A 26,025-nucleotide genomic window follows, 5' to 3' on the forward strand; every position below is an offset into this window, starting at 1 on the left:
GGGGCGGGGCGGCCCCTTTAAGGCGCGGCGCGGGGCGGGGCTGTGCGGCGCGGGGCGGGGCTGTGCGGCGCGGGGCGGGGCTGTGCGGCGCGGGGCGGGGCGGGGCTGTGCGGCGCTCAGGGGCAGGTGGCGGGCGGGGCGGGGCGGCGGCTGCGCAGGCCGGGCCGGGGGCGCGCAGACTCGGCGCAGCGGGACGCGAGCGCGCGACCTGGCGCCGCCGCCGCCGCCGCCTCCGCGCTCGTGGCCGGGACCCGCGGGGCCGCCTCCTCCGCGCTCCCCGGCGCCGCTGGGCTCCTGGGCGGGCGGCAGGTGCAGCGCGGCCGGGCGGCCGGCGAGGAGGTCGCCGCGACGGCAGGTGGATGAGAGTTGGCCCCGACCTCCGCTCAGGGTAAGCGGCGCGCGCGGACGCCCACACAGACCCGGACAGACCCACGGACACGCTCCCGGCGGGGCCGCGACCCGACGCGCTCGGCCACGTTCTCCGCGCGCCCAGAGCCCGCGGCCCTCGGAGCAGGCAGGGCCCTGCGCGGCGCGCCCCGCACACACGCCCCCGGGTCCCGCGGGTGCCGCCCCCGGCGCCTCCCGGTCCGCGCCCGCCAGGCCCACCCGGGAAAGACGGGCGTTGCGGGCGCGGGGTCCGGGCCGGCGTGGTGCTCGAGGGGCCGAGGCCAGCCGGGGGCGTGGGCGCGGCGCATGGCGTCTTCCGGACCCTCCACCCTTTGGGGGGCGCAGGAAAGAGGAGGGAGCCCGGGCCCTGCGACCTCTGAGACGACCCCGCCAAAAGTTTGGGGCCTTCACCCACCCGCACCCCTCTTCCTGCCCCCTCCCCGCCCTTTGTTTGGGCTGTTTTGTTAGTGGGCTCTGCTGGGCCCAGTCCATGTGCGGGAGAGGAGGTGGGGTGTGGGGTGGCCGCCCCCATCCTGGGCCCTCCCCTGCCCAGAGCCGGCCCTGCACCCCCATCAGGGAGGGATGGGTGGGCTGGCGCCTGCCCCCCCTGCAGGCTCTGTGGCGGAGCAGCAGCACCCCCCGCCCCCCAGGGCTAGAGAGCTGGTGGGGGGAGCCCCTCTGGAAGCTGGATCCATCAGCAGCCCTACATTTCCAGAGGCGAGGGCGATGGCATTTGGGGGCCACCTTTTGCAGCATGGGGTTCCCTCCTGGCCTTCCTCGTGTGGGTTGGAGAGGAAACCCAGAGTCTGAGCCTCTTCCGCATCCCATCAGCCGAGCCCTGGGGCTGTGGTCCCACCAGGCCTGGCAGGGCGGCAGGGCGGCAGGGCCCGGGGCAGGGCCGGCCGCAGCTAAGGGAGGAACCTGGAGGCTGCCTCCATCACGCACCCGCTCTGACCTTGGGCACGAAGGCATTGAATCTCCCGTGCCTCAGTTTCCCCCAGTAAACGGGAAGCGGGCTGATGAGATGAGATTAGGCGATGCCGGCTCCCGTGGACCGGGCACACCCGGGGCAGAGGTCAGCCAGCCTGGCCAGGCTAGCAGTGCCCTTTGCCCCGCGGCCATTCTCTCCCTGGCTCTGCTCCTGTGTCCTAGGCCCGTCTGGGGACTCGCAGCCGGCGGGGTGAGTGTTCCAGTTATGCCCCTGCTCGTGCCCCACGGTTGGTAGCAGGGACGCCTCGGATTGGGGCCCATTAAACCTGCCCCCTTCCTGCCGCAGCCCCCTGAACGCCCTTTGGCCAGCTGAGGGCTCCCTGCCTCGGAAGCTGATCCTCACGCAGCAGGTGTGAGCTGGGGCCAGGGCCGCGCACCCCTGCCTCCCCGTCCCCCCAGTGTGGACAGTGCTGGACTCATGGTGGGGGGTTGCCGGCTTGGACCTGGAGCCTGGGAGGTAGGGGTCCCCGGGACCTCTAGCTGGGTGCCGCCCCTTCTCTGCCGTCTTTCCTCGGAGCTGCCCTGGCTGATGGGCGGAGGGAGGGGGAGTCCCAGCCTGGGCACGGGCAGGGCCTGGCCCCGCGTCTGCCTGCTCACACGCAGGAGAGCGGGTCCTGGGGACGGGAGCTCTCTGGGTTGTGGTGGGCTCGGCCCGGCCCGGCAGTGGTGGAGTGTGTCTCACCAGCGCGGGCGGGCCTGTCTCCCCACGGCCGGCCTGCCAGGCCCCCGCCACGCCCTCCGCTTACCTGGGAGCCAGTCCCCAAGTGGGTGTCAGGAGATGAATCGGGGGCCCGCTCCTGTGACCCCCACCTTCCTCCCTCTCCCTGGGCCTCAGTTCACTAGCCCGACGCCGGGAGGAGGTGGGAGGGTTCCCCGAATCAGGGGGGGGGGGGAGGGGGGCTGTGGCCAGAAGCCCCTTCTCCCTTCTCGCTGTAACGGAGCTTCTGAGCGAGGCCGCCGTGTGACAGACGGCCGCTCCCGACCCAGAGCGCGCCTGGATGGGACCCTGTCATCGGAGAAAGGAGGGGCTCCCTGGCGTTTCCGTGGTGCCGCCCTGTTGTTGGCTGTGCCCTGGGCGCCTGGCATCTCATGGCCCCGTGAGCCCCTCCCTGTGAGGGGCTCCGTGGTTTGGGAGTTCCCGGTGGACGCCCACCCACCCGAGCTCTGCGGGAAGGGGGTTCCCGTCCTGGAGGGGCTGGCTCCAGGCAGCTGCTCTTTTGCAGGGGGACGGGGTCGGGGGGCAGCTGCCATCCTTGGGGAGCTAGGCCTGTTTCCCCTGCTGTGGCCTCTGACCCCCCATCCTGGTGCTTGGCTCTCTGCGTGTCAGCGGGGGGGGGGGGGGGGCAGGAAGACGTGGTGGCGGCCCAGGCCCCGGTGCCCCGCTCAGTGTCTGCTCCTTCCCTCAAGGCGGGGCCCAGTGCAGGAGGCCACTGTGCCAGGAGCCGGCCGTGTGCCCCCCGCCCTGCTGGGCTGCCGCGTTGGGGTGGCAGAGCCCCCTGCACGTAGAGAAGTGAAAGCGGGTCGGGGAGAAAGGCGTTGGCCGGAGGAGTGAGGGGGCCACAGGTCCTTGCCGGGGAAGCCACGCCCGCCAGCCGGGCCGGACACGGCGTCTTCGGGAGCCGCCAGGCGAGGGTGGCCTTGGGTGGCTGCTGAGAGCTGGCTGGGGCCTTGGGTGCTGCGGGGGGTAGGCCTGTCGGTGACATGGCCGTGGGACGTCTCCTGGGGTCTGTGTCCCGGGCAGAGTCCAGGGAACAGCCTTGCAGAGGAGCTGAGTTCAAGGCCTCGCCGTCCGGCCTGTGCGCCTGGGCGGAGGCCTGGGTCCCTGGAGGTGAACGGAGCGGCTGAGGCACCACCACGCCCGGTGTGGGCAGCCCGGTGTCTGCTCGGAGCCGGTGAACTTGAGAACGTCCAGGCAGGCCCCCCAGGCTGGCCGCTCCGACCGTGGGCTCCTGCAGACGGCGGCGGGGGGGAGGGGGGGGGCCAGGGGAGCGAGGTTCCCTAACCAGAGACCTTCGGTGTCTGCACGTGGCCGGTGCGCGGGGCGGGGCGGAGACGCGGGGCCGTAACTCACCCCATGACAGTCCCCCCCTGAGGGCTGTTGGTGGCATTTGAGGAATAACCAGGATGGGACTCTGCTTAGCCGTGTGATTACAGTCCTGGGGTTCCAGCGGAAGGCAGGGGGTGTTGGCCTCGGGAGGAAACTAGGAACAGTCCCAGAAACCGTGCCGCGGCCCCGGGCACCTGCTGCGGTCCCCACACTGTCCTCTGTGGTCCTGACACACCTCCACCCCACCCTGCATTGGAGGAACTGAGGCGCAGGGGGCGGGCGGCCTGCCGGAGGCCGGTGGGTGAGCGGCAGAGCCGGATTGGAACGTGGGGGGTTTGGCTCCGAAGGCTGGGCCGCCTCCCAGCAATGCCCAGCGGAGTTCAGTTTCTGGGGTTCGTGAAAGAAGTCTAAGTGAACGGAAAGTCACCGCAAGAAGCGTCTGCTTTGACACACGCACGGCCTGGCTCGGGGCTGCGCATCGACCTGTGAACCAGGAGGTCAGGGTTCGATTCCCGGTCAGGGCACTGGCCCAGGTTTCGGGCTCGATCCCCAGTCGGGGGCGTGCAGGAGGCAGCCGACCCGACCCGTGATCCTCCCTCACATCGATGTCTCTCTCCCTCTCCCTTCCTCTCTGAAGTCAGTAAAAACGATTTAAAACAAACAAACAGACCACGCGCAGCGACAGCCAGAGGCCCGCAGGGCTGCGGCCACCCCCTGATGTGACTGCGCTGGTTGCAGCCGGAGGTGGGGCTGTTTCAGCTTCGCCCCCAGAGGGGGACGCCCTGGCCCAGAGATGGGGAGTAACGAGCTGGCGAGAGGCAGGGCCAGGCTTGAACCTTGTAGTCTCTGTCTGAATGCGGCACCAAGTGCAGGGGTGTGTGTGCAGGGGTGGGTGCCGGGGGTGTGTGTGCAGGGGGTGTGTGTGCAGGGGGTGTGTGCAGGGTGTTGTGTGTGCAGGGGGTGTGTGTGCAGGGGTGGGTGCCGGGGGTGTGTGTGCAGGGGTGGGTGTGTGCAGGGTGTGTGTGTGCAGGGTGTGTGTGTGTGCAGGGTGTGTGTGTGCAGGGTGTGTGTGCAGGGGGTGTGCAGGGGTGTGTGTGCAGGGGTGGGTGTGTGCAGGGTGTGTGTGTGCAGGGTGTGTGTGCAGGGTGTGTGTGTGCAGGGTGTGTGTGTGCAGGGTGTGTGTGCAGGGTGTGTGTGTGCAGGGTGTGTGTGTGCAGGGTGTATGTGCAGGGTGTGTGTGTGCAGGGGGTGTGTGTGCAGGGTGTATGTGCAGGGTGTGTGTGTGCAGGGTGTATGTGCAGGGGGTGTGTGTGCAGGGTGTGTGTGCTGGGGGTGTATGTGCAGGGTGTGTGTGTGCAGGGTGTGTGTGCAGGGTGTGTATGTGCAGGGGTGGGTGCCGGGGGTGTGTGCAGGGGGTGTGTGTGCAGGGGGGTGTGTGTGCAGGGGTGTGTGTGCAGGGGTGGGTGCCGGGGTGTGTGTGCAGGGGAGTGTGTTCAGGGTGTGTGTGTGCAGGGGTGTGTGTGTGCCGGGGGTGTGTGTGCGGGGGTGTGTGCAGGGGTGTGTGCAGGGGGTGTGTGTGCAGGGGTGTGTGTGTGCAGGGTGTGTGTGTGCCGGGGGTGTGTGTGCAGGGGTGTGTGCAGGGTGTGTGTGTGCAGGGGGTGTGTGTGCAGGGGTGTGTGTTCAGGGTGTGTGTGTGCAGGGGAGGGTGTGTGTGCAGGGGGTGTGTGTGCCGGGGGTGTGTGTGCAGGGGTGGGTGCCGGGGGTATGTGCAGGGGGTGTGTGCAGGGGGTTGGAGGAGGAAAGGCGTGGTGCTGCCGCTGCCCCTGGGCGCGATGCCTCCCTGAGGCTGGGAGGGTGCCCCCTCACGGCTGGTCCCTCCGGCAGCTCAGCGCCCTGGAAACAAGGTCCTGGTCTGGAATCCGGGGGGGGGGGGGGCTGGACGGTGGCCCTGCGCTTCCCCGGGAGGGAGGCGGATGAAGGAGTGGGGGGTCCCCCATTCCCGGCACTGGCTGGTGTTGGGTGGCGTGGCCCGTTGTCGAGGGGTGAGGGTTCTGGGAAGATCCATGGCACTGGGCCCTGCCACGTTGCTCTCCTCTGTGAAGGCGGGGGACACCTGTCCCTCCGAAATGGGGAAGGGCAGCTCTGCCCCAAGCCCCTTGAGGCCACCAAACTCAAGTGAAGTTGTGGGTGGAAGAAACGGGGGTCGCAGGGGTGGGGGGCCCGGGGAGACGCTCGCCCCTCTGGCAGGTTCCCGTGTGCGGAGGAGAGGGTCCGAGCTGTCTGAGCACGTGGGACGTGGAGCGTGACCAGCCTGTGCCAGACCCGCCCAGGACAGAGGTGCAGCTTCCTTTCCCAGCCCCGCCCGCCCCGCCCTCCGCCCCTGTGGGTGCCTGCACACGTGTGTGTCTGCCACGTGTGTGTCTGCCACGTGTGTGTCTGCCACGTCTCTGCTCCCTCCCGTGGCAGGGCGGCCTCCTGGGAGCACTGTTTAGAGAGGTACCTCCTCGCTGCTGTTCCCTCCGCTTTGCTCCCAGTCCCCCTTCCTGTGCCCTGCCCGGCACAGGCCCTCCTGTCCTATAGGGCACAGGCCCTCCTGTCCTATAGGGCACAGGCCCTCCTGTCCTATAGGGCACAGGCCCTCCTGTCCTATAGGGCACTCTCCCCGGCACAGGCCCTCCTGTCCTATAGGGCACAGGCCCTCCTGTCCTATAGGGCACTCTCCCCGGCACAGGCCCTCCTGTCCTATAGGGCACAGGCCCTCCTGTCCTATAGGGCACAGGCCCTCCTTTCCTAGAGGGCACTCTCCCCGGCACAGGCCCTCCTGTCCTATAGGGCTCAGGCCCTCCTGTCCTATAGGGCACTCTCCCCGGCACAGGCCCTCCTGTCCTATAGGGCTCAGGCCCTCCTGTCCTATAGGGCACTCTCCCCGGCACAGGCCCTCCTGTCCTATAGGGCACAGGCCCTCCTGTCCTATAGGGCACAGGCCCTCCTGTCCTATAGGGCACTCTCCCCGGCACAGGCCCTCCTGTCCTATAGGGCACAGGCCCTCCTGTCCTATAGGGCACTTTCCCCGTGTGTCCAGAGCAGGAGCTCCGTAAACACGGGAGTGAATGGACACGCTCCCTGAGGGACTGACCTGGAGCTCAGCCACGGCAGCAGGCACCTCGCTCTGCCCTGGGGTCCCTCTGCAGCGGTCAGGCCCTGGAGCCCGGCTGGGGGAGCCCACGGCAGCTGAGCTGGGCTGTGGGTGGGGAGGGCCGAGGCTGGGCCGTGAGAAGTGTGTGTGTGTGTGTGTGTGTGTGTGTGTGTTCCAACATCTCTATGGAGGTGGAATTCACCCACCACGCAGTCCACTCCCGAATTTGTGCCACTCACTGACCTGTACTCTCAGATTGTGCAGGCACCGCCACCGTCTAACTTTAGAACGTTTCCGTCACCCCCAAAAGACACCATGCCCTTTAGCCGTCACCCCTCATTCTCTCCCCGTCCCCCCGGCCCCTGGCAGCCACTGACCCACTTCCCCTCTGTGGATCCGCGCTTCTGGGCATTTCACGTGAATGAATCGCACACAACGAGGCTTCTGGGTCTGTGTCCGCCATTCGGCGTACGCGCTGTCCTCGCGGCCGTGTGCGGTGGCAGAGTTGTGCTTTGTGCCTCTTCGGAAGTCTGGCCCCTCCCCCGGGACCCAGTGGCCTGGACCACCCTCTGTATGTCCGGGGGGGGGGGGGGGGGTCCTTGGCCTCACCTGCACCGGAGGTCAGAGTTCACAAGCCCCTTCTGTTGCTACATGCCGTCCAAGGACTCTGGGGGTTTACCCGCTGTGTGCAGGGACCCCCGAGCCACGGCACGGGTCCCCTCTCACTCTCAGTGGCCGTTTGTGTGAGCTGTGCTCAGCCACCTCCTCCAGGGAGCCTTCCTGGCTTTCCCCCTCCCACAGGGTCGGGCGCCTGAGCGCTGAGCTCCTGGGGCCGGGGTCCTGCTTTCACCTGACCCTGGCTGGCCTCTGTGGGAGTGAATTGAGGGGGGGGGGGCGGGGGGAGCCCCTCCCTCACCGACTGCCCCACTATTCCTCTTTTTTTTTTTTTAATATATATATTTTATTGATTTTTTACAGAGAGGAAGGGAGAGGGACAGAGAGTTAGAAACATTGATGAGAGAGAAACATCGATCAGCTGCCTCCTGCACACCCCCTACTGGGGATGTGCCCGCAACCAAGGTACATGCCCTTGACCGGAATCGAACCCGGGACCCTGGAGTCCGCAGGCCGACGCTCTATCCACTGAGCCACACCGGTCAGGGCTGCCCCACTATTCCTGCTTCCCTATGTCCTCCGAGCGCCTCCAGGCCAGGCCCGGGTGTGGCTGTGGGTGCCTGATGCTCAGAGAGCTGCTGAGGGCGCCTGAGCCCCTCCTGCCGGCCCCGCCCCCACCTTGCTGGGTAGCGTGCTGGTTTGTTTACTTGTTTATGTAAGTGTATTTTTATTGATGTCAGAGGAAGAGGGGAGGAGAGAGAGATGGAAATACCAATGAAGCCCTGGCCGGTGTGGCTCAGTGGGTAGAGCGTCGGCCTGCGGACGGAAGGGTCCCGGGTTTGATTCCCGGTCAAGGGCACATGCCTGGGTTGCAGGCTCGATCCCCAGTGTGGGGTGTGCAGGAGGCAGCCGATCCGTGATTCTCTCATCATTGATGTTTCTATCTCCCCCTCTCCCTTCCTCTCTGAAATCAATAAAATATACTAAAATAAAAAAAAAAAAAGAAAGAAACATCAACGATGAGAGAGAATCATGGATCGGCTGCCTCCCGTTGGCTGGGCAATGCTGTTTGTTTGTTTAATGGACGATTAGACTACTTTTTAGAACATATTACTCGACTTACAGAAAAATTACAAATACAATATAGTTTCCATACCCCCCCCCCCCCCTGTTACTGGCATTTCTCCCTCGTGTGGAACGTGGTCACGGTGAGCGAACCAATAGGACACTTCTCTCAGATTTCCTCACTTCCACCCGGTGCGCCCGTTTCTGTCCCAGGAGCGTGGGTCTCGGGGCGCCTCTGGGCCGGGGCGGTGTCCGGGCCTTTCTGTTTTGATGACCTTGGCACCTGAGCAGCTCTGGGTGCGTCGCGGCCCCTCTCCGGGGGCGTGGATTTGGACAATCGGAATTGGTCTGTTGGAATTGGGGTGTTTTTCTCAGGGTTGGACTGGGGTCGTAGGTTTGGGAGGACACAGAGGTGAAGTCCCTCCTCCTCACATCCTGTCAACATGACTGACCATGTGACCTTGACCTTGCCTCCTGGCTGAGGCCTGTCCGGCAGGCTTCTCCACTGAGGGCCTCCCCCCTGTCCAGTGTCCTCTTTGGAAGAAGGTCAGCATGCACGGCCCAAATTAAAGGGGGGTGCGGGGAGCCCCGATCATTGTGCTCAGGGATGGAGCATCGACCTAGGAACCAGGAGGTCACCGTTCGCTTCCCGGTCAGGGCACCTGCCCAGGTTGCAGGCTCCATCCCCAGTGTGGGGCGTGCAGGAGGCAGCCGACCCGTGATTCTCTCTCATCACGGATGTTTCTACATCTCTCTGCCTCTCCCTTCCTCTCTGGAAAAAAAAACAAAACTCCATAAAAAGGGCCGAATTAGAGGGGCGGGAGCTGCATTCCGCCTCCTGAGGGTGGAGCTTCCATCAAAATAACGTGGAATTCTTCTTCGTGGAGACTTGTCTCCCCCCCTCCCCTGGCTCAGCGCCGCGTACATCCGTGTGGACGCGGATGCTTCCGACTGGGACGCGGCCCCACGGTGTTTGTGGTCACCTTGTCCCAGCACTGGCCGTCGGCCCTCCAGGTGCCACAGCCCCCGTCACGGTGGGGTGACCGGAGCCGTCCTCCCTGCCCGGCCTGCAGGCGCCCGGCTCACCTGTGTGTCTCCCGGCCGCCCACGATCAGCCCGGTGTCCCGGGGGCGGCTCCTTCGTGGGGAGAGCGGGTTCAGGAGCCGAGCTCCGGGTGCGGCGCGCTCTTGCTGCGGGCAGCTCGGGGACAGGACGGCACACACGTCTGTGGCGGCTTCCGTGGGAGTGTGCTCGCCCTGGGGCTGTGGTCACAGCCGAATCTTTACCTCGGGGGTCCTCTGCCCCCGTCTCTCTTTTCCACGTCCAGCACGGAAAGAGAGATGAACCGGTTCTGAATAGAGGCGGCTGGGGATTGAGAAACAAGACACAAAATGGAAGGAAAAAGGCTGGGAACCGGGTGGGACCGCCGTCCTCTCTGACGGAGGGACAGGGACCCAGAGCCGATACAGCGAGTTTATTTATACCCCCAACACCAGGGGGTTTCACCAAAAGTTCGGATCAAAGGAGATCATTGGCATTCCTGAGTAGGCCCGAGCATTCCTGGTGCTTGACTGGATTTACATATCAAAACACACTCCCCGACACCTGGGCAAAGGTAAGAGTCAGTGCTGATAACACATCTGCCTTTTTGGCCAGGCGTGTTCCCAGGGCGTGGCTTTGCCTGTCGCCACTGGGTTCAGCTGACAATAATGACAGAAAGCCCATGTGCCTTCCCAGGGGGCCCTCTACACCTCCTTCCTCATCAGTCACGGCCCCTGACTGCGGGGAGACCGGCTCCCCCATTTGCATCCACTCCATTGCTCAGTTCCAGTGTGGCCACTGCCCGGGGTCAGGGTAGGCGTCCCAGCAAGGGAAGTGGCTGCATGGGCCAGAGTGCGGCGCCCACGGGCAGTCCCTTCTGCCCCTCCGGGAGCACAGGGGAGGGGAGGGGAGGGGAGGGGAGTGGCGGGGTCCCCTACACGCCCTGCAGAGGCTGGGCCGCCACCTCCCTGAGCAGCCTGACCTCCAGGGAGAGGCAAAGAGGATAACGGGTCCCTGCCGAGCCTGGCAGCCAGGTCTGCGGGGGACGGGCACACACTGACGTCCTTTGGAATCTGAAGGGCGCTGACTGTGAGCACCCTGGAGGCCTGGCCCGTGAGGGAAAGGCTGGGGGGCCCTCGGGAGCTGACACTCCACAGACTCGGGTCCTGGCGGGGCCTCCCCGCTCCGCCTCGGAATTTGCGCCGTTGGGTGGGGCGGCCTTTGAAGGAAGAGCGCCCACCTGTGCGTGGCCGTGCAGAGCACGTGGCCGTGGCCGTGCAGAGCGCAGCAGGGCACCGAGCCCGCCTTGCATCCTGGGGCGGGGAGAGCCGGGAGAGTCCTGCATTCTCTTCACGCCTCCGCGTGGGCTCCCGCTTCCTGCGGGGTCTGCCTGCCCCAAAGCAGCTGGACCTGGAGGCGGGACTTCAGGGAGTGAGGTGCCCGTGGCCGTGGCCGTGGCCGTCCCGGTGCTCGGAGCCGGCCTGCGTGCCGCAGGTGGGCCTGGCCGCGGCGAGAGGAAGTGAACTATGAGTCAGCTGCCAGAGAGCCCAGGCACGCCCGGCGGGCGGAGCTGCGGGCAGGATGGGAGTGCGGACAGCGAGGGACCCAGGGGGCCGGCCCCCTGCCCCTGCCGCCCCCTGCCCGGCACCCCGTGTCCGGGAGCCGCGCCCTGCTGGGAGGGCCCGTCCGGAGGGGCCTAGGTGCCTGGCAGGGCCGAGGGCGGCCGCGGCGGCTCTCCCGGCTGCCCGAGCGCCGCCTTCTGAGCTGTGACCGCAGAGGGGCCAGGCCCTGGCGATGAGCCTGCAGCCCCACCTGCTGCCAGGACAGGGTGCCCAGTGATGGGGCAGGGAGCAGGCCCGGGAGCCGCCCTCACTGACAGGTGAGCAGCACGAGGGCGGGCGGGCGGCTGGGAAGTCACCGGACGGGGCCGCGTCCAGGGGAGGTGCCGGGCGCCTGCAGGTTGGTCTGCTCACCTCCTGGCGCGGCAGGCCTGGCTGGCTCTCAGCGGAGGGTCTGGGCCGCAGGGAGGCAGGAAGAGGGGGACACGGGCCTGGCCAGAGCTCAGCCGTGCGCAGCCCCCTGCTCCCCTGCAGCCCCGTGGCCCTGCATGGGGAGAACGGACCGTCTGAAGATGAGCCCTGGGTGTTGGGGGGAGCCGAGCACTGGGTGTTGGGGACCCCGTCTTACGGGGTCCAAGGGTGGACAGCACGGTGGGGGGCGAGGCTGGTGAGGGCCGCCGAGGCTGCCCCGGGAGAGGGTGATGGCGCATTGTGGGTGTCTGAACACCTACCGAGTGCCAGGGGACGGATGAGGGTGGCAGCCTTCCCCCCCCCCAGGAAGGGGCCACATTGTCCCACTTTGCAGATGAGTGTGTGGTGCCTCGGGGCGTGCTCAGTGCTGAACAGCTCTGTTTTCTGGAAGGCCGGCCCTCGGCCCTGTCCCACCGCCCCCTCCTTAGGGTTTAACCGATGGGCCCTGTCCTCTGCCCAGGTGTGGACACCTCTCTCCTGGCCCACAGTCTGCACGGGTCACGGGCCTCCCCCCCCCCCCGCCTCTCAGAGAGGCCAGCCCGCACCACACCCATCCTGCACCTGACCCCGTCGCCACCCCCAGGGCCCTCCCACCACCTGGCACGGCACATGTGGGACGGTCTCCCCACTACACTGAGCTCCCTGAGGGCAGGCCTGGGCCTGCGAGGCTGGGTGATTCCACAGGCCACCCCCAGCCCCCACAGTCGGCCTGGGTGGCTGAGCCACGGCCGTCAGAAGGCCACGCCGCTGTGGTGGCCCGGACAGCCTCCGGCCTCGGTTCTCCCCGAGGCAGGGGGGTCGGGCTGGACCGGCCCACACCGCTCTGGGGCACACAGTCGCCCCTGCCCTGAGCCCGCGGGGCCTGTCCCAGGCCTGCTCGCCGCTGTCTCTGTGTCCCCAGGATCTGCAGCACCTCGTCTCTGACAGAGAGCTGAGCAGGGGGTGGGGTGGCAGGGAGAGGACCCCTTAACCCCGGGCTGGGGTTGCCACCGCGTGTGCTGGGTCATGGGTGTCTGGTTGCTGGTGACTGGCCTGGCTTGGGTGGCTTTTGGGTGGGGGGGACCCAGGGCTCAGAACCACGTGCCGTGTCCTAGGTGGGAGAGCAGGCAGGAAAGATGGGAGGGAGAGCCCAGTGTCTGAGGACAGCTGTGGGGGACGAGGTGTCCGGAGGGAAAGAGCAGCTGAGGAGGCTGGGGCGGGAGCCAGGGGCCCGAGCCGACGGCCGAGGTGGGTGACAGGCTCGCTGTCCATCTCGGGGGGCCAGTGAGGCAGGTAACTGCTCCCCCAGTTTGTTGCCCGTCTCACATCCTCCCCTCCGGCCTCACAGAACAAACTTTGCTGCCGCATCCGAACACAGACTGTGGTTTGGGCCCCGTGTTTCCTGGAGCTGAACAAGGCCGACTCTCCTGCCCGGGTCCCGGGAAGGCCTGCCCCCCCTCCTGCCACCCTCCCCCCGCCCGCTGCTCTCCCGCCAGCCACAGCAGGAGGGGCGGAAGCGTTCGGTGCCTGGACAGGACGGGACGCTGGGCGTTCCCGCACCTGCAGGACGGCCGGGCCGGGACCTCCCTCGTCCGGTCCCGCGCTGGGCCCAGGCACCGCGGCTCCCGGAGGCGAGGGCGTTGATGCCTGTCCCCCACCGGCCCCCCAGGGTGCCCGGCACGTGAGGCCCCACCCGGCCGACGTGGTTCACAGAGCAGCCTCTGAAGTTAGGCAAGTGTGTTTCGCAATTGGCTGCTTAATTGTGTGATCAGAACTAGCTGAGTGAGTTGTTGGCCTGAGTCACAGTGAGAGCTGAGCGCGGCCTTGCCAACCCGGTCACACGCCGGGCCGGGCCGGGCTCGGTGTCTCCGGAATGTTCTCTGCTCCCATCAGATCTGGGAGCAGCCTCGTCTCCCCCGCAGGAGACTGGAGTTCAGAGCAGGGTGTCCGTCCGGAACGGAGTTCCGTGGCTCCGTCCGTGGGACCAGCCGTGGGCTTTGCAGGCTCGCCGCGTCACGAAGGCGTCGCAGCCGTGCCCACCCCGCGCTTCCAGCTTCCAGGATGTGGGGCGTCGCGGGGGTCACACGGGGCGGGGGGTGAGGTCACACCGGCTCCTGCCTGTTGTGGCGCTTTCGCACACGGAGCCCGGCTCCGCCACGCGGCGTTTTCAAATCTTGGCAATAAAAAGAGCCTTTTATGACCTATTTACAAGGTATTCCAGAATCGCATGGATGTTGTCCTAAATTCTGTAATTAGAGGAGATGAGACCTGTTCTGGGATTATTTCTGTGCACAACATAACCTAAATCAGAGCTCTCTCCTTGCGCGATTTTTTTAATGTTTTTATTGTTTTTTAGGTAGAGAGGAAGGGAGAGGGAGAGAGAACCATCAATGATGAGAGAGAATCATGGATCGGCTGCCTCCTGCATGCCCCCCACTGGGGTTCGAGCCCACAACCCGGGCATGTGCCCTGACCGGGCATCAAACTGTGACCTCCAGGTTCATAGGTCGACGCTCAACCGTGAGCCACGCGGCCGGGCTGTCTCTTTCTTTCTCTTCGTGGTTTGGACCTCGGCGCTTTGAGCTGGCCGAGTCTGGCGTGAGCCGCACTGCCGGTCCCAGGCCCGTGGTCCGTGCGCCGAGTGATTCTTAATGGAACGGCCCCGGAGCGCCCACCTCCCGCGGCCTGTGGCGTGTCCTGGCCCGCGTCTCCTCCTGCGCGCCGTTCTGGAGCCCACGCCGCCCTGTGGTGCTGCCGTCGCTTCATGCATCTACTCGGGGGCGGGTCCCCCTCCCTGACCCCTCCGTGGGATTGAATCTTGAAGGACTGGTCGAAGTGGGCAGGCTCGGGGGCCAGAGGTGATAAGGAACATTCTAGGCCAGGGCAGGTCGGAACGCAGGCAGGCGAGGGGCCAGGTGTGTCCTGGGATGGGAGGGTGTTCCGGAGAGGCCAGGAGTGGCCAAGGAGCCCTGGGCAGAGGCTCCCGTGGGTGCTGAGGAAACGGGTTTGTGGGAGGGCGGGGGGGGGGGGCAGGGAGGCGGGGCTCAGGTCTTTCCAGAAGTTTCAGGTGTGGAAATGGCCTGGCGGGAGGTGCTGGGACGAGGTCGGTGCTGGAGGTGGGGGCTGGGCCGACCTGGCCGTGGGTGAGGCGTCTCCCGGGGCCGGAGCGGGAGGAGAGGGGCCGCCTGGAGCGTCCAGGAGGCTGGGAGGGGCCGCGGGAGGCCAGCAGCGCGGGCAGCAGGTTCCACGCCCTTCCGTGCGGGCCCACAGACCAGGCCCCGGGAAAGCTGCCCTTCGGCCCGGAGCCGTGGCGTTGGCAGGGCACCTGGAGGTGAGCAGACGGCAGGTGCCCGGGGAGCACGTTCGGAAACCAGCCGGAGGCGGAGTGCGGCACCCACGGGGCGCCGGGCTCGGGTTTCCAGGGTGACCTGGGAGCTGAGGTGGGGAAACTGGCCGCCTGGAGGGGTGTCCTGGCGCCGATCGGCTCTGCTGCCCCCTCCAGGCGGGATGGGAAACCTCCCTCCTCAGCGTGCCAACCTGCCTGGCTGGTTAAGCCGGCCCTGCCCTCCCCTCCCGGGAAGCCTCGGCCAGACCTCGGCCCGGGCCGCAGGGGAAGCACCGCAGACCTTGGGGCTGAGGCCGGCGCGGAGCCGCCCGGGGCCTGGCCGGGTGCGGGGTCCAGGCAGCCTCGAGGCCGGCCTCCCTGCGCTGGGCGTGGGGTCCTGGCTGGAGGCCCGCACCCCGAAAGGCCACGTTGGAGAGCCGCTTCGCTCAGGGCTGGGGTTCCTCGGGAGGAGGACCTGAGGCCCCGCGGGCGGCGGGCCTGCGGTGGTGCGGAGCCGGGCCGGAGCCGGAGGACCCCCTGAGCCATGTCTCTCCCCGACGGCAGGTGACTGCGGGCGGGCGTCGTCCCGCCGGATGGAACAAGGGCCGCTTTGTTCGCTGGTGGCTGTTCCGGGGCCAAGTTTGCATGAGATGCCGGTTTCTGCCCTCCGCCTGGGCGCACACCTGGCCTGTCGGGGGCGGGGAGGCGGCCGTGCTGGGTGGTGGGGCCTTAGGTCAGGAGGGTTTGGTGGGGGTGGCAGTCGGAGGGAGGGAGGGCTGCCCCTGACCCCTGGGGTTGGAGCCTGAGCATCCTGACATGCACGCTCTCCACCCATCCTGACGGCCTCTCCGTGGCTCCCCCACTTCTCAAGGGGGGCGTGCCTGGTATTGCTCTGATTTGCCGTGATGCGCTGAGGCTGGGTCTGGCCCCTGGGGGTCCCGGGGGCACCCTGGGCAGGGGTGTGCTGGGAAGGCTGTGCCCTCAGCTGCGGGGGTGGGAGCCGGTCCCCTGGGGCAGGTGGACCCCATTCCAGAACCAGGAGCTGTTCAGAGCCAGGTCCTGGCCCACCCGAGCCGGCACAGGAGGCGAGGATGGGGTGGGCCTGCTGGGGACCCGCGCCTTCGTCAGCGCACCCGCCATTCCAGGCCCCAAGGGAGGAGGAGCGACCGGGGCGAGAGCCGGGTGCAGGGCGTGCGCACCCGCGCGGTGACGGCCACACGCAGCAGGCTGGGCCTCCCTGGACGGCCCGGTGAGGAGGGCCAGGGCCGGCGGGGGTCCCGGGGGACGGTCACAGGACGCGTGGGAACAAGCCGGCTGAGACGTGGGGTCAGTCGGGATGTCACGAGACTCGGGGAGGATCCCTAGGACACAGGAAGCGGGTTCTGGGGACCTGGGACCGGGGTCTGGACAGTGTGCGCAGCTGCCCGGCGCCCGGGGCCTTGCGTGTCAGCAGCGCGTTGTTTTCACGCCGTGCTTCGGGGATTCGCTCTGGGGGGAGTCGATGCCCCGGAGCCGCAGCCTGCGCTTCGCCGTCCGCGCAGTTCTCTGTGGAAGGTGGCGGTGAAGCGTTTCCACGCCAGCCCCCGGCGGGCACACTCCCCGGGGCTCCGCACTCGAGCTCTGGCGGCAGCAAAGCCTGTGTCGTCCTTCATGACCCGTGCGGGAGGGTGACGCAGGGGAGACTCCGGGCGCGGCTGGCCTTGTCCCTCGGAACGGCACCCCTGCTCCCCTGCCTCCCTGCTCCCGAGCCTCCCTGCTCCCGGGCCTCCCTGCTCCCGTGCCTCCCTGCTCCCGTGCCTCCCTGCTCCCCTGCCTCCCTGCTCCCCTGCCTCCCTCCTCCCGTGCCTCCCTGCTCCCCTGCCTCCCTCCTCCCGTGCCTCCCTGCTCCCGGGCCTCCCTGCTCCCGTGCCTCCCTGCTCCCCTGCCTCCCTGCTCCCCTGCCTCCCTCCTCCCGGGCCTCCCTGCTCCCCGAGCCTCCCTGCTCCCGTGCCTCCCTGCTCCCCTGCCTCCCTGCTCCCCTGCCTCCCTGCTCCCCTGCCTCCCTGCTCCCGGGCCTCCCTGCTCCCCGGCCTCTCTGCTCCCCGGCCTCCCTGCTCCCCTGCCTGGTCACAGGCCTGCGCGAGGGCTCCGCCAGCTGTCAGCTCCTCTTCCCCGAGCACCTGCTTCGGAAATGGGCTGTTTCACCGGTCGTAAGGCCGACGGTGCCCGGGCTCTCCTGAATGCCGCCGGCTCGTCACCGACTCCCCTGCCTCCTGCAGTGGGGGGTGTGGGTCACTGACCAGCGTCTCCCCACGGCGCAGGCTCACCTCGTCCATCCAGCGCCCACGGGGACGGCAGGCTTACCCAGGCAGAGAGGCCTGTGTGGGCTCAGGTCCTGGACGTGGGGGCGTGGCGTGTGGGGCGTGGTGTGTGGGGGCGTGGCGGTGTGTGGGGGCGTGGTGGTCTGGGGCTGCCCGCAGGGGCGCCCAGGCTGGGTCTCTGGCTCCCCCTTGCCCGACTGCTTCTCTCGGCTTTCCCTGTGTCCGTTCATTCTCAGGCACCTGTGGGCTCTGTGGTCCCTTTTCCAAAAGGGCTTAGATTGGCTGCGCCTCCCCTGAGGCAGGGTGTGTGACCTGCTGGACGACAGACCGCGGTCCTCGTGCACATAGAGGCAGTGGTACACGGTGTCACGTGTGTCCACGCGCACACGCGTGTGAGCCCAGGTGCCCTGGTGCAGGGATGCTCGTGGGTGGAGGGGTGTCTGGGAGGGCCTCCTGGAGGAGGAGGCTGGCTGCGGGAAGGAGCCTAGGATCCGGAGGCCGGGAGGGTGTTTTGAACAGACTGGGCGGGGAAATGGGGGCGTGCCTGGGAGAGGGCCGTGGGACGGACCGTGAGGAGGAGGCGTGGGCTCTCGGGCTCCTCCCCCGGCCTGAACGAACCCCCGGGGTGAGGTGGAGGAGGAGGGAGGATGCACTTCCGCTGTGGGGTGCGGCTGTGAGGCCGACAGGGGAGGGTGCCAGGGAGCCTGTGGAGCCTGGTGGGTCCGGGGGACGGGGGGCTGCCGGGGCCTGGCCCCTCCCCCCAGGTTGGCCCCACCCTCTCCAGCCCCACAGCCCCCGGGGCCCTGGGCTGCTCCTCCACCTGCTGCCTCCATCCCACCCGCCAGAGGGTGTGCCCGGGTGTGCCGCGTGTGCACGAGGGCCTGGGTGCTCCCCACGTGCCGGTGCCGGTGCCGTGCCCGGCGAGTGCGCCAGGAGGTGACGGGGTGGGTGGAGGCCGGCCTTCGGCCCTGCCACAGGCCCACGACCCCCCACCGGGCCTCGCAGGTGTGTCTGTGGACACAGCTCGGCTGCAGGTGCTGAGGCCTGGGTCAGGGTCGGGGGGCCTGCCCCTGCACCCCTTCCCGGGGCCCCCTGTGGGGCTGTCGCCCTCGGGTGGACACGAAGGGGCATTCGGCCGGTTTTTTTCTGTCATAAAACCAGCGCCGGGGTGAACGACCTCGCCCCCGCCATTGCAAGTGGGAGTGGGCGAGGTTCCTGGAAGGAATCGTCACTCCAACGACGTTGCCCAATCGCCCTCCGCTCCGCGCTGCGCCCCGTCCGCACCCACACCCGTGTCTGCCACCCGCCGGGGAGCGGGTTCTGGGTGCAGCTTCCACTGTTTCTCTCCAGGGGCGGGTCCTGTCGTCCCGAGAACTGCCTGTTCTCCTGAGCGTCCGGCCCTCCTCCGGCTGTGACCGGTGCAGACACATGAGTCACCGCCACGGGCTGCCCATGTTTACCTTCGACCCCGGCGGGAGGCGGGAGGCGGGGGGGGGGGGGGGGGGGGCGGGGGCGGGAGGCGCCTGCCTTGCAGCAGCAGATCCTGTCTTCTCCTTCGTTTATTGTGCATCCTTCTGCTTGGAGAGGCCCTGCCAGCCCCAGGGTTCTGCGTCCCCCACGGCCCCCAGGCCCGAGCTCCCCCGCAGCTCCCCCCATAGCCCCCAGGCCCCAGCTCCCCCCACGGCCCCCAGGCCCGAGCTCCCCCAAAGCTCCCCCCACGGCCCCCAGGCCCGAGCTCCCCCGCAGCTCCCCCCATAGCCCCCAGGCCTGAGCACCCCCCATGGCCTCCAGGCCCAAGCACCCCCCCAGCTCTCCCCATGGCCCCCAGGCCTGAGCTCCCCCCCAGCTCTCCCCATGGCCCCCAGGCCTGAGCACCCCCCATGGCCCCCAGGCCCAAGCTCCCCCCCAGCTCTCCCCACGGCCCCCAGGCCCGAGCACTCGGTTTGCTTCCACTCCTGGCTGCTGTGAGGAAGGGACGTGTGTACAGTCTGTGGGAGACGCTCAGTTCCTTGGGGCGCGCACCGAGGTGGGTTGCTGGTCACGTGGGACCCTGTCTCTTTGCTGAGGGAGCTGTGCTGCTGTCCAGGGCCCGTGGCTGCGGTTTCCGCTCTGGCTGTGGGCACTGGAAGGCAGGCCCGAGGGTGTGCCTGAGAACCCGGGCCTCCCTGCTTCGCTGCGGCCACGCTGGGCCTCCGAGAGCCGGCCCCTGGGCAGCAGGCCTGTGAGCGGTCCCGGTGGGCGGGAGGGTGCCCTCCGAGAGACCCCTGGGCCGGAGTGACAGGGCCCTGGACCCCATCTTCCAATGGTGGTGGCTGTGACTTCCCTCTGAACGGTTTCCTTATCTTTAAGAGGGAGGGGCATCACAAGCATCCTAATATTTATTAAGCTCTTAAAAGCCAGGCCTGGGCGAGGGGGAGGGGCCTGGGACCCAGCCTCCCTGGGCAGGTGTGTGAGGACCGAGAGAGGCTGGAGTCTCGGCCCGCTGGTGAGCGAACTCCCTGCGGGTGTGGACGCTGCCTCCCTCGGCTGCTCCCCGCCCTCGCTCCTCCCGTCACCCTGCCAGCGATCCTGGTGGCCCCGACCCCCTTCCCCGCCGCAGGCACCCGCGCCCCACACTGGGACCCGGAACGGACCCGCACCTCACGGGGTCTCCTCCGCTCCCCCCTGGCTCCACCCTCTCCCTCTGGCAGGTTCGGGGTGCCCCGGCTGGATGCCCTCCTCTGCGGCCCACAGGCCGGCTCTGCGGTGCCATCTCCCCCTCAGGGGCCCTTCCCGCCCCCGCTGTCGGGGGCCAGGCAGCGCCTCCCGCCTCCCGGCAGGCGGCGGCGTCTGGACCGTAGTCGGCCTCGTTCAATACTCCGGTTCCTCCTGCAGGTCTAGGACGTTCACGGTTCCAGATGGTTCTGTGAGTCCCGGCCGGCCCTGAGCCACGCGGGCACGGGGCAGTCTGAGCGCCAGGGGACAGGGCCACGTGCCACGTACGGGGCTCAGGGCGGCCTGGCCCCTTCTGCCTGCAGAGCCCGCCGTGCTGTCGCCCCGTCAGACTGTGGGGGACTCCCCTGTCGCCGCCCGGGGCCTGGCAGGGGCCTGGGCCGCAGGTGCAAAGAGGACTTGGAGGCTTTGGGTCACTTCCATGTTTCACGTCCCTGGACGGGAGTTGGCCGCAGAGGATGACATCGAGGCTGGGCCCCTGCGCCGTCAGGCCTGCCCTGGGCCTGTTCTTTTCCTGACCAGTTGGCAGGGGATGGGGTGTGGGCTCCCCCTCTTACACGGAGAGCTGTGGGTGGAGTGTGGGCATCGGGGCTGCCCCGCAGGATCCCGGGCTCGCTGGGCAGGTGAAGAAAGAAAGGGGCTGGGAGGACAGGACCTCACCTGAGGCTGTCACAGGCTGGAGGGCTTAAGTGCCCACCTGGCTCACCTGCTCATCCCCGGGCAGGGGGCAGGGGCAGGGCGCTGGGCACTGGGCCGGGACTGCACGGAGGGCTCAGGAGGGCGTTGGCGGGCTGAGTGGGGGTGCTCTGGGGACGTGGCCGCGGTGGGCAGCCTTCACGGGAGGGCGGGCGGCCCTGGCAGAGGGTGGGCACCGTGGTGGGTGGCACTGGAGAAGGTGGTCTCTTCGCTGTGCTGGTGGTTTGGCACTGGCCGGGCCCTGAGGCCGAGGGGCGGCCCTGCTGCGGTCAGTGTGGACGGCTGCCGGTGGGCAGTGCTGTTCAGAGCTGGCCCCTCTGCTTCAGGCGGGACGCGGGGGCGGGGCTCAGTGGGGCAGCCCCTGGCACACGCCCTGTGGGTCCTCACCCAGATCCTTCTGACCTGGAGCCCGGGGGGTGCCCGGCTGCCCGGCCTCACCTCGACGGCACCTTGCCCCTCCCCTTTTCCTCAAGGAGATGGGTGGGGGCGAGGCCCGGGCTCGAGTGCGCACGGTGAGGCCCCGGGAAGTGGGACCCGCATGCTCCCGGGGGCCCAGGTCCCTGCCACCTGCCCGGCTCCCCGCGTGGGCCACGTCGTCCCGCCCCCGGAATCCGTGTTCTGTCGGGTGCGTATGGCCAGCCTCACGCCGGGGACGGGGACCGAGGTGGCCTCGGCCACTTGCTTGGTGAGTAGCGTCTTGTTGGCACAGCCGCACGGGATCCACGGCTCCAGCGGAGCCGAGACGTTATGACAGAGACTGGCCACCGGGGTCGAGACGCTCCGGCCTGGCCCTTGACGGGACCCGCCCTCCAGCCCTCGGCCCATCCCGGAGGCCAGGGCGCTCCTGGGGCCTCACAGGGGTCCCCCAGGGCCCGAAGGTGACGAGCAGGGTGTACGGATGGCGGTCGGGTCCGACCTCCTTGCTGCTGGCCTCGGGGTCAGGAGGCTGGGGCCTTGGGGTCAGGAGGGGTGGCCCAGCCCCGGGGCATAGGGATGGCCGTCCTTCCGTGCGCCCCGTCCTCCGGGCCGGGCCCCATGAGCGTGGTTATCTGGGTCCCGCCTCCCAGGGCTGGCGTGGCCCCTGTGGTCCTCTCAGGGACTCGCATTCTGCCCTTTGACCTCTGCCCCTGAGCACAGGGCCCTCGTGCCGGTCGAGCTGTGTGCGGGTCAGGGGAGACGCTGCTGGGGTGGAGGCGGCTGGGGTGCTGAGCAGGACGGCCTTGGCACCTCTTCCCTGGCCCTCCTGTTCCCCCGAAAAGCCTGGGAACGCAGCCGCCGTCCCACCCCGCTCGGACCTCAGGGTTCGGGCCGCCTCCCCGAGGACAGGCCTGGCAGCCGGCCACGTGGTCAGCTGGGACCAGCTTTGGGGGGGCGGGGGGAGGTGCTCGGTTCTCTTCCAACATCCGTGACTCCGGGGACGTGGTCTGTGACGAGGGTGCTTCCTGTGGGAGGACAGACACCGCTGATCCTGGTCCACGGGAGAGACCGGCCCGGAGGGGAAGCCGGCCGGAGCGGCCGGAGAGCGTGCGCGCTTCCAGAGGCCGCCGGACGCGGCGGGACCAGACCGCTCTTCCTGAGCCCCGGGCTGGGAGGGGAGAAGCCGCTGTGGTTTCCAGTCCAGCCCCAGACGCGCTGCCTTTGTGTCCGCGCCATTCAGCAGGGCCCCAGGCAGCGCTGGTGTCGCCCGCCTGCTGGACTCGGTCCCGCTGCGCAGGGCCCTGCGGCCGCCGCCGGGAGCCGGGTGCCGGCTGACCCGGGCGCAGCCCCAGGCGCCTCCCTGGGCACGGGCCTGTCTCGCCCACTCTGGCCATGGTCTCGGGTCCCTGCCGATGCCCTGGCTCTGAGCAGGGGCCGGGGTCTGGCGTGGCCTCAGCCAAGGAGCATTGACCAGCGCGTCTGCTTCCCCCTGGAGGTAGGGGTGGGGGCTGCGGGCCCTGGGCAGCTGTCCCACGCTGAGGGCTGCTCACCCTGACGGTGGGCATGCAGGGAGCTGCCCAGGCGGGCGTGGGGAGGAGCTGGGTGGGTGGAAGGACCGCGTTTGGGGGAGGGGGTGTCTGAGGAGAGGGGCTTCCTCCCATGGCCTTGGGGAGTGAGGGGTGTGCAGGGTGGGCTGGTTGGATAAGGGAGGGCTCGATGGGGGACAGGTGGCAGCCGCAGCCGGAGGGCAGGTGCGGTGAGCTGTGGAGGCAGCGCCCGCTCCACACTGGCCCTGGGCTTCTCTCTGGCTCTCGGTCGGTGTCTGCGACCCGGCCCTCCGTTCCCTCCCTCCATCTTCATCTGAAAGTTGGGGGGTGTCCTGTGTTAGATGGGGTCCCCCACATTCACGTGTAGCTGGAACCTGTGACACTGACCTTCTGTGGAAACGGGCTTTGCAGGCGTGATTCTGATGGGTCATCCTGGGGGCGGGCCTGAGGGCTTCCGGGCAGCCGGGCCGTCCCAGGGGGTGGTGGGTGCTGGGGTGCCGTAGGGTCTGGTCCCGCTCTGGCAGCAGCACGTGCTGTTCATGAGTGTGAGGAGCCTAGGAGTCGGGGAGGGGCAGGGCTGCGGGGATGGGCCTGGACCCCCGGGAGCCCCTGGCTCGGGCAGGCTGTGTCTGGACCCCCGGATGTGGGCTGATGCGAGTGGCCAGCAGGAGGAGCCGAGGCTGGGGTGGCTGGAAGGACGCGCCCCGTTGGGTAGCCAGTGCACACGGCCCCCGGCTGGGCCCGAGGCTGGGCGCGCGCTGCATGCTGATGGCGCGGGGCAGACACTCGCGCTTTGTCCCGCTCTGCGGGGCCTCATTTGCTTGCAGGAGCGGAGCTGGGCAGGAAGGCGGCCCCGCTCGGGGCGTGTGAGAACCCGGCCGTGGGAACCCCTCGCCGAGCCTGCGGGAGGGGAGCCAGGGGGCCAGACGGGCGCGGACCGCTCCTCGGGGGCGTCAGCTCCGGGTCCGAGCCTCAGGGCCGGCCTGTCTGACGCTGGGTGATGGGGAAGCCCCCGTCTTGGTGAAATGAAAGGAAGTGGGTCTCACAGCTGCGTCTACCCACCCGGCGCATCCTGGCGGCTTTTCCTTCACAGAGCAGCCGAAGGCCTGGCGGACGCTGGAGAGACACGTTACAAACGCCTGTGAGCCCGCTCCTCCCCGGCCCCGGGCCGCCTTTGGTCTCTGTAGAGCGTTTGCTGGCAGTGGTTGGGGACAGCGAGGTTTTACAACGGCCTCGGTCACTCCCGGGGACGAGTCCCACGTGGTCCAGGGCTCCCTCCCCGCCCTGCGGAGAGCGGGACCCGCCGGCAGCTCTGCGTTGCCGCTCGCGGTGGACGCCAGGCCTCTCCACGTGGGACGTGCTCCTGGGCCGCCTCCCACAGCGCGGCTCTGGCTCGCGGCTTGCGCTCCCCTGCTCGGGGCGCTGGCCCGGCGGGCCCCGAGGCCCCGTAACTGGCCCGGCGCGGTCCGTGTGTTAGAACCGAGGTGCGAATCGCTCGCTGGCCGTGGCGCTGCGGGTGGAACCGGTTCCGTCGCATTTTTTAAACACACGGACGTTTGCTCTTGTCCAGTGACCGTTAGACGCTTTCACTTCGTGCTGAGTCTCCCGTCTCTTAAGCAGACCGTTACCCCCTCTGGGGACTTGGTAGCACTGAGTTCTCTTTTCTTTTGGTTTTTGTGGTTTTTTGTGTGTTTTTTTTTCAAGTTTACGTAACCTTTCAGCCCTTCGGGAGTTCTCTGCTCTTCACACACGTTCCAGAGGGCTGCCCCCGCCCGCCCCACCCCTCCCGCAGGCACCCTGCTCTCCCTGCGTCCCGAGGTGTTCGCCCCGGGCCACATCCGGCCCCTGCCCGTCCCCGGAGCTCCGAGAGGCGCTGTCCCAGGAGCCCCGCGGCCCTCCCCTGCCCTCAGAGCAGAGCGAGGCCGGTGCCTCTGAGTGGGGGCCTGGCCCGAGCAATGGTGCCAAGGGGGGGGGGGGCCCTGGGGGGCGGGGCAGGCACGTCGGCTGCGGACGACACCCGGGCGTGACGACGGTCCTCAGGAGCCTCCTGGCATCAGCGGTCGGAAACAGGAAGCGCATCTGCCCCCTTCCTGTTCTCCGTGACGTCCCCATCGGGGCGGGAGGCCCGCTCTCGGTCCCATCCTGCTCCCCGCTTCCTGCCGCCTCGCGTGGAGACCGTCGTCCCGTGTGCGTCATGGGAGCTCCCGGGCGCCTGTGTCTCTGTGTTCTTCCCACTGCAGGGGCGGGGGTGGGGCTGGGCTCGGGGTCGGCGCAGCGCAGGCTCTGAGCCTCGGGGTGTGCGGGGGCCCCCACTGCTGCGAGCACCCAGGGCTCCTGGGGAAGTCGGGGGCTGGCCCGTAGCCAAGCGGGGAGCTGTGTGCCGGCGCGGGGGTCGGGCTTGAGTGAGGCGGCTGGCCGTGCAGGGGAGGCCCACGCACACCCTGGCCCCTGGAACTCGGGGTCACCTGGGTGTTCCGGGCGCAGTTCGGGCAGAGAGGAGGGGACTGGGCACTCCATGGTGTGTCTGTCCCTGGGTGTGCACGTGTGTTTAAACGTGTGTGTCCATGTGGCCAGCAGCCAATGACACTGCAGTCTCGGGCCCGTGGAGGCAGGCGGCTGCCGGCCCGCCAGGCGAGTGGAGAGCTCAGAGCGGAGGCTCGGCCGTCTCGCAGCCTGGCCGCGGAGACGCCCCGTGCCTGGCGTCTGGGCGGTTTCTGGGGTTTGTGGCTGCCCCAGGCAGTGCACGGAGCCACAGCTCTGGCCTCGTTCATTTTCCTAAAACTTACACTTATTGATGTCAGAGAGGAAGGGAGAGGGAGAGAGAGAGAGAGAGACATCAGTGATGAGAATCATGGGGCGGCTGCCTCCTGCATGCCCCCCACTGGGGATCGAGACCGCAACCCGGGCCTGTGCCCTTGGCCGGAATCAAACTCATGACCCTTCAGTCCGCAGGCCGACGCTCTATCCACTGAGCCACACCGGCCAGGGCTGGCCTCACTCTTGACGCTCAGAGAACTGTTGAGGAGTGTCAGGCCGTCCCTGTCCTCCCAACCCTCAGCTTCCCCCCCCCCCACCCCACGCCTTGTGCACGGGGCTGGCCCGTCTTTCGGGTAGAAGTTCCCCTGAGACCCTTGCCCCGTCCTGCCCTGCGGGGCTCGGTGGACCCACTTTTGTACACAGCCTGGCAGGGAGCCGCCGCCGCCCAGCGGGTGGGTGCATGGTGGGAGCCACGCCTGGCCTGGCCGCTCCCTGCGGGCAGGGCTGGGTCGCAGCCTGGGCTCTGGGCGCGGGGCGTGAGTGCGGGAGGACGCGTCCTCCGGGCAGGCGGCCCGCGGCGAGTGACCCACAGCCACGCCCCCCGCTCCCGCAGGGACCCCGAGCGCCATGTCAGGGTGAAGCAGCGGGGCCCAGTGCTGAACATGCTGAGGAGGCTGGACAAGATCAGGTTCAGAGGTCACAAGCGAGACGACTTCCCCGACCTGGCGGAGTCTCCCAACGCCTCGGACACCGAATGCGGCGACGACGTGCCCCTGAAAGTGGCTCGGACCTCGCCCCGGGACAGCGAGGAGCTGCGGGACCCTGTGAGTACCCCGGCTCCGGGCCGACGTCCCCCTCCGCCCGCCGCAGACCCGGGCGCGGGGTGGGGTGCCCGCCCTCAGGGCCAGGCTGAGGGTGGACTGGGGCAGGAGCGACCTGCCTGGTCCTCGCCCGCCCCCCGCCCGCCCGGCACTGGCCCGG

General features: G+C 68.5%; 1 protein-coding gene across 3 annotated transcripts in view; it reads left to right on the plus strand.

Annotated features, from left to right (window-relative positions):
• The first annotated feature begins 222 nt into the window (after window positions 1-222).
• Window positions 223-26,025, plus strand: part of GRAMD4 (GRAM domain containing 4) — a 53,957-nt gene continuing 28,154 nt past the window's right edge. The window contains exons 1-2 of one of the 3 annotated variants that reach the window (XM_054719647.1): window positions 223-388; window positions 25,658-25,868. In XM_054719647.1, the coding sequence (XP_054575622.1) occupies window positions 360-388; window positions 25,658-25,868 (240 nt within the window). In that variant the 5' untranslated portion in view covers window positions 223-359. Of the gene's footprint in view, window positions 389-14,342; window positions 14,622-14,882; window positions 15,180-25,657; window positions 25,869-26,025 lie in introns of those variants that run through there. The other 2 variants (XM_054719649.1, XM_054719648.1) reach the window with 2 other exon arrangements.

Source organism: Eptesicus fuscus, chromosome 7 (assembly GCF_027574615.1).
Source record: "Eptesicus fuscus isolate TK198812 chromosome 7, DD_ASM_mEF_20220401, whole genome shotgun sequence".
In the NCBI taxonomy this organism is placed as follows: domain Eukaryota; kingdom Metazoa; phylum Chordata; class Mammalia; order Chiroptera; family Vespertilionidae; genus Eptesicus; species Eptesicus fuscus.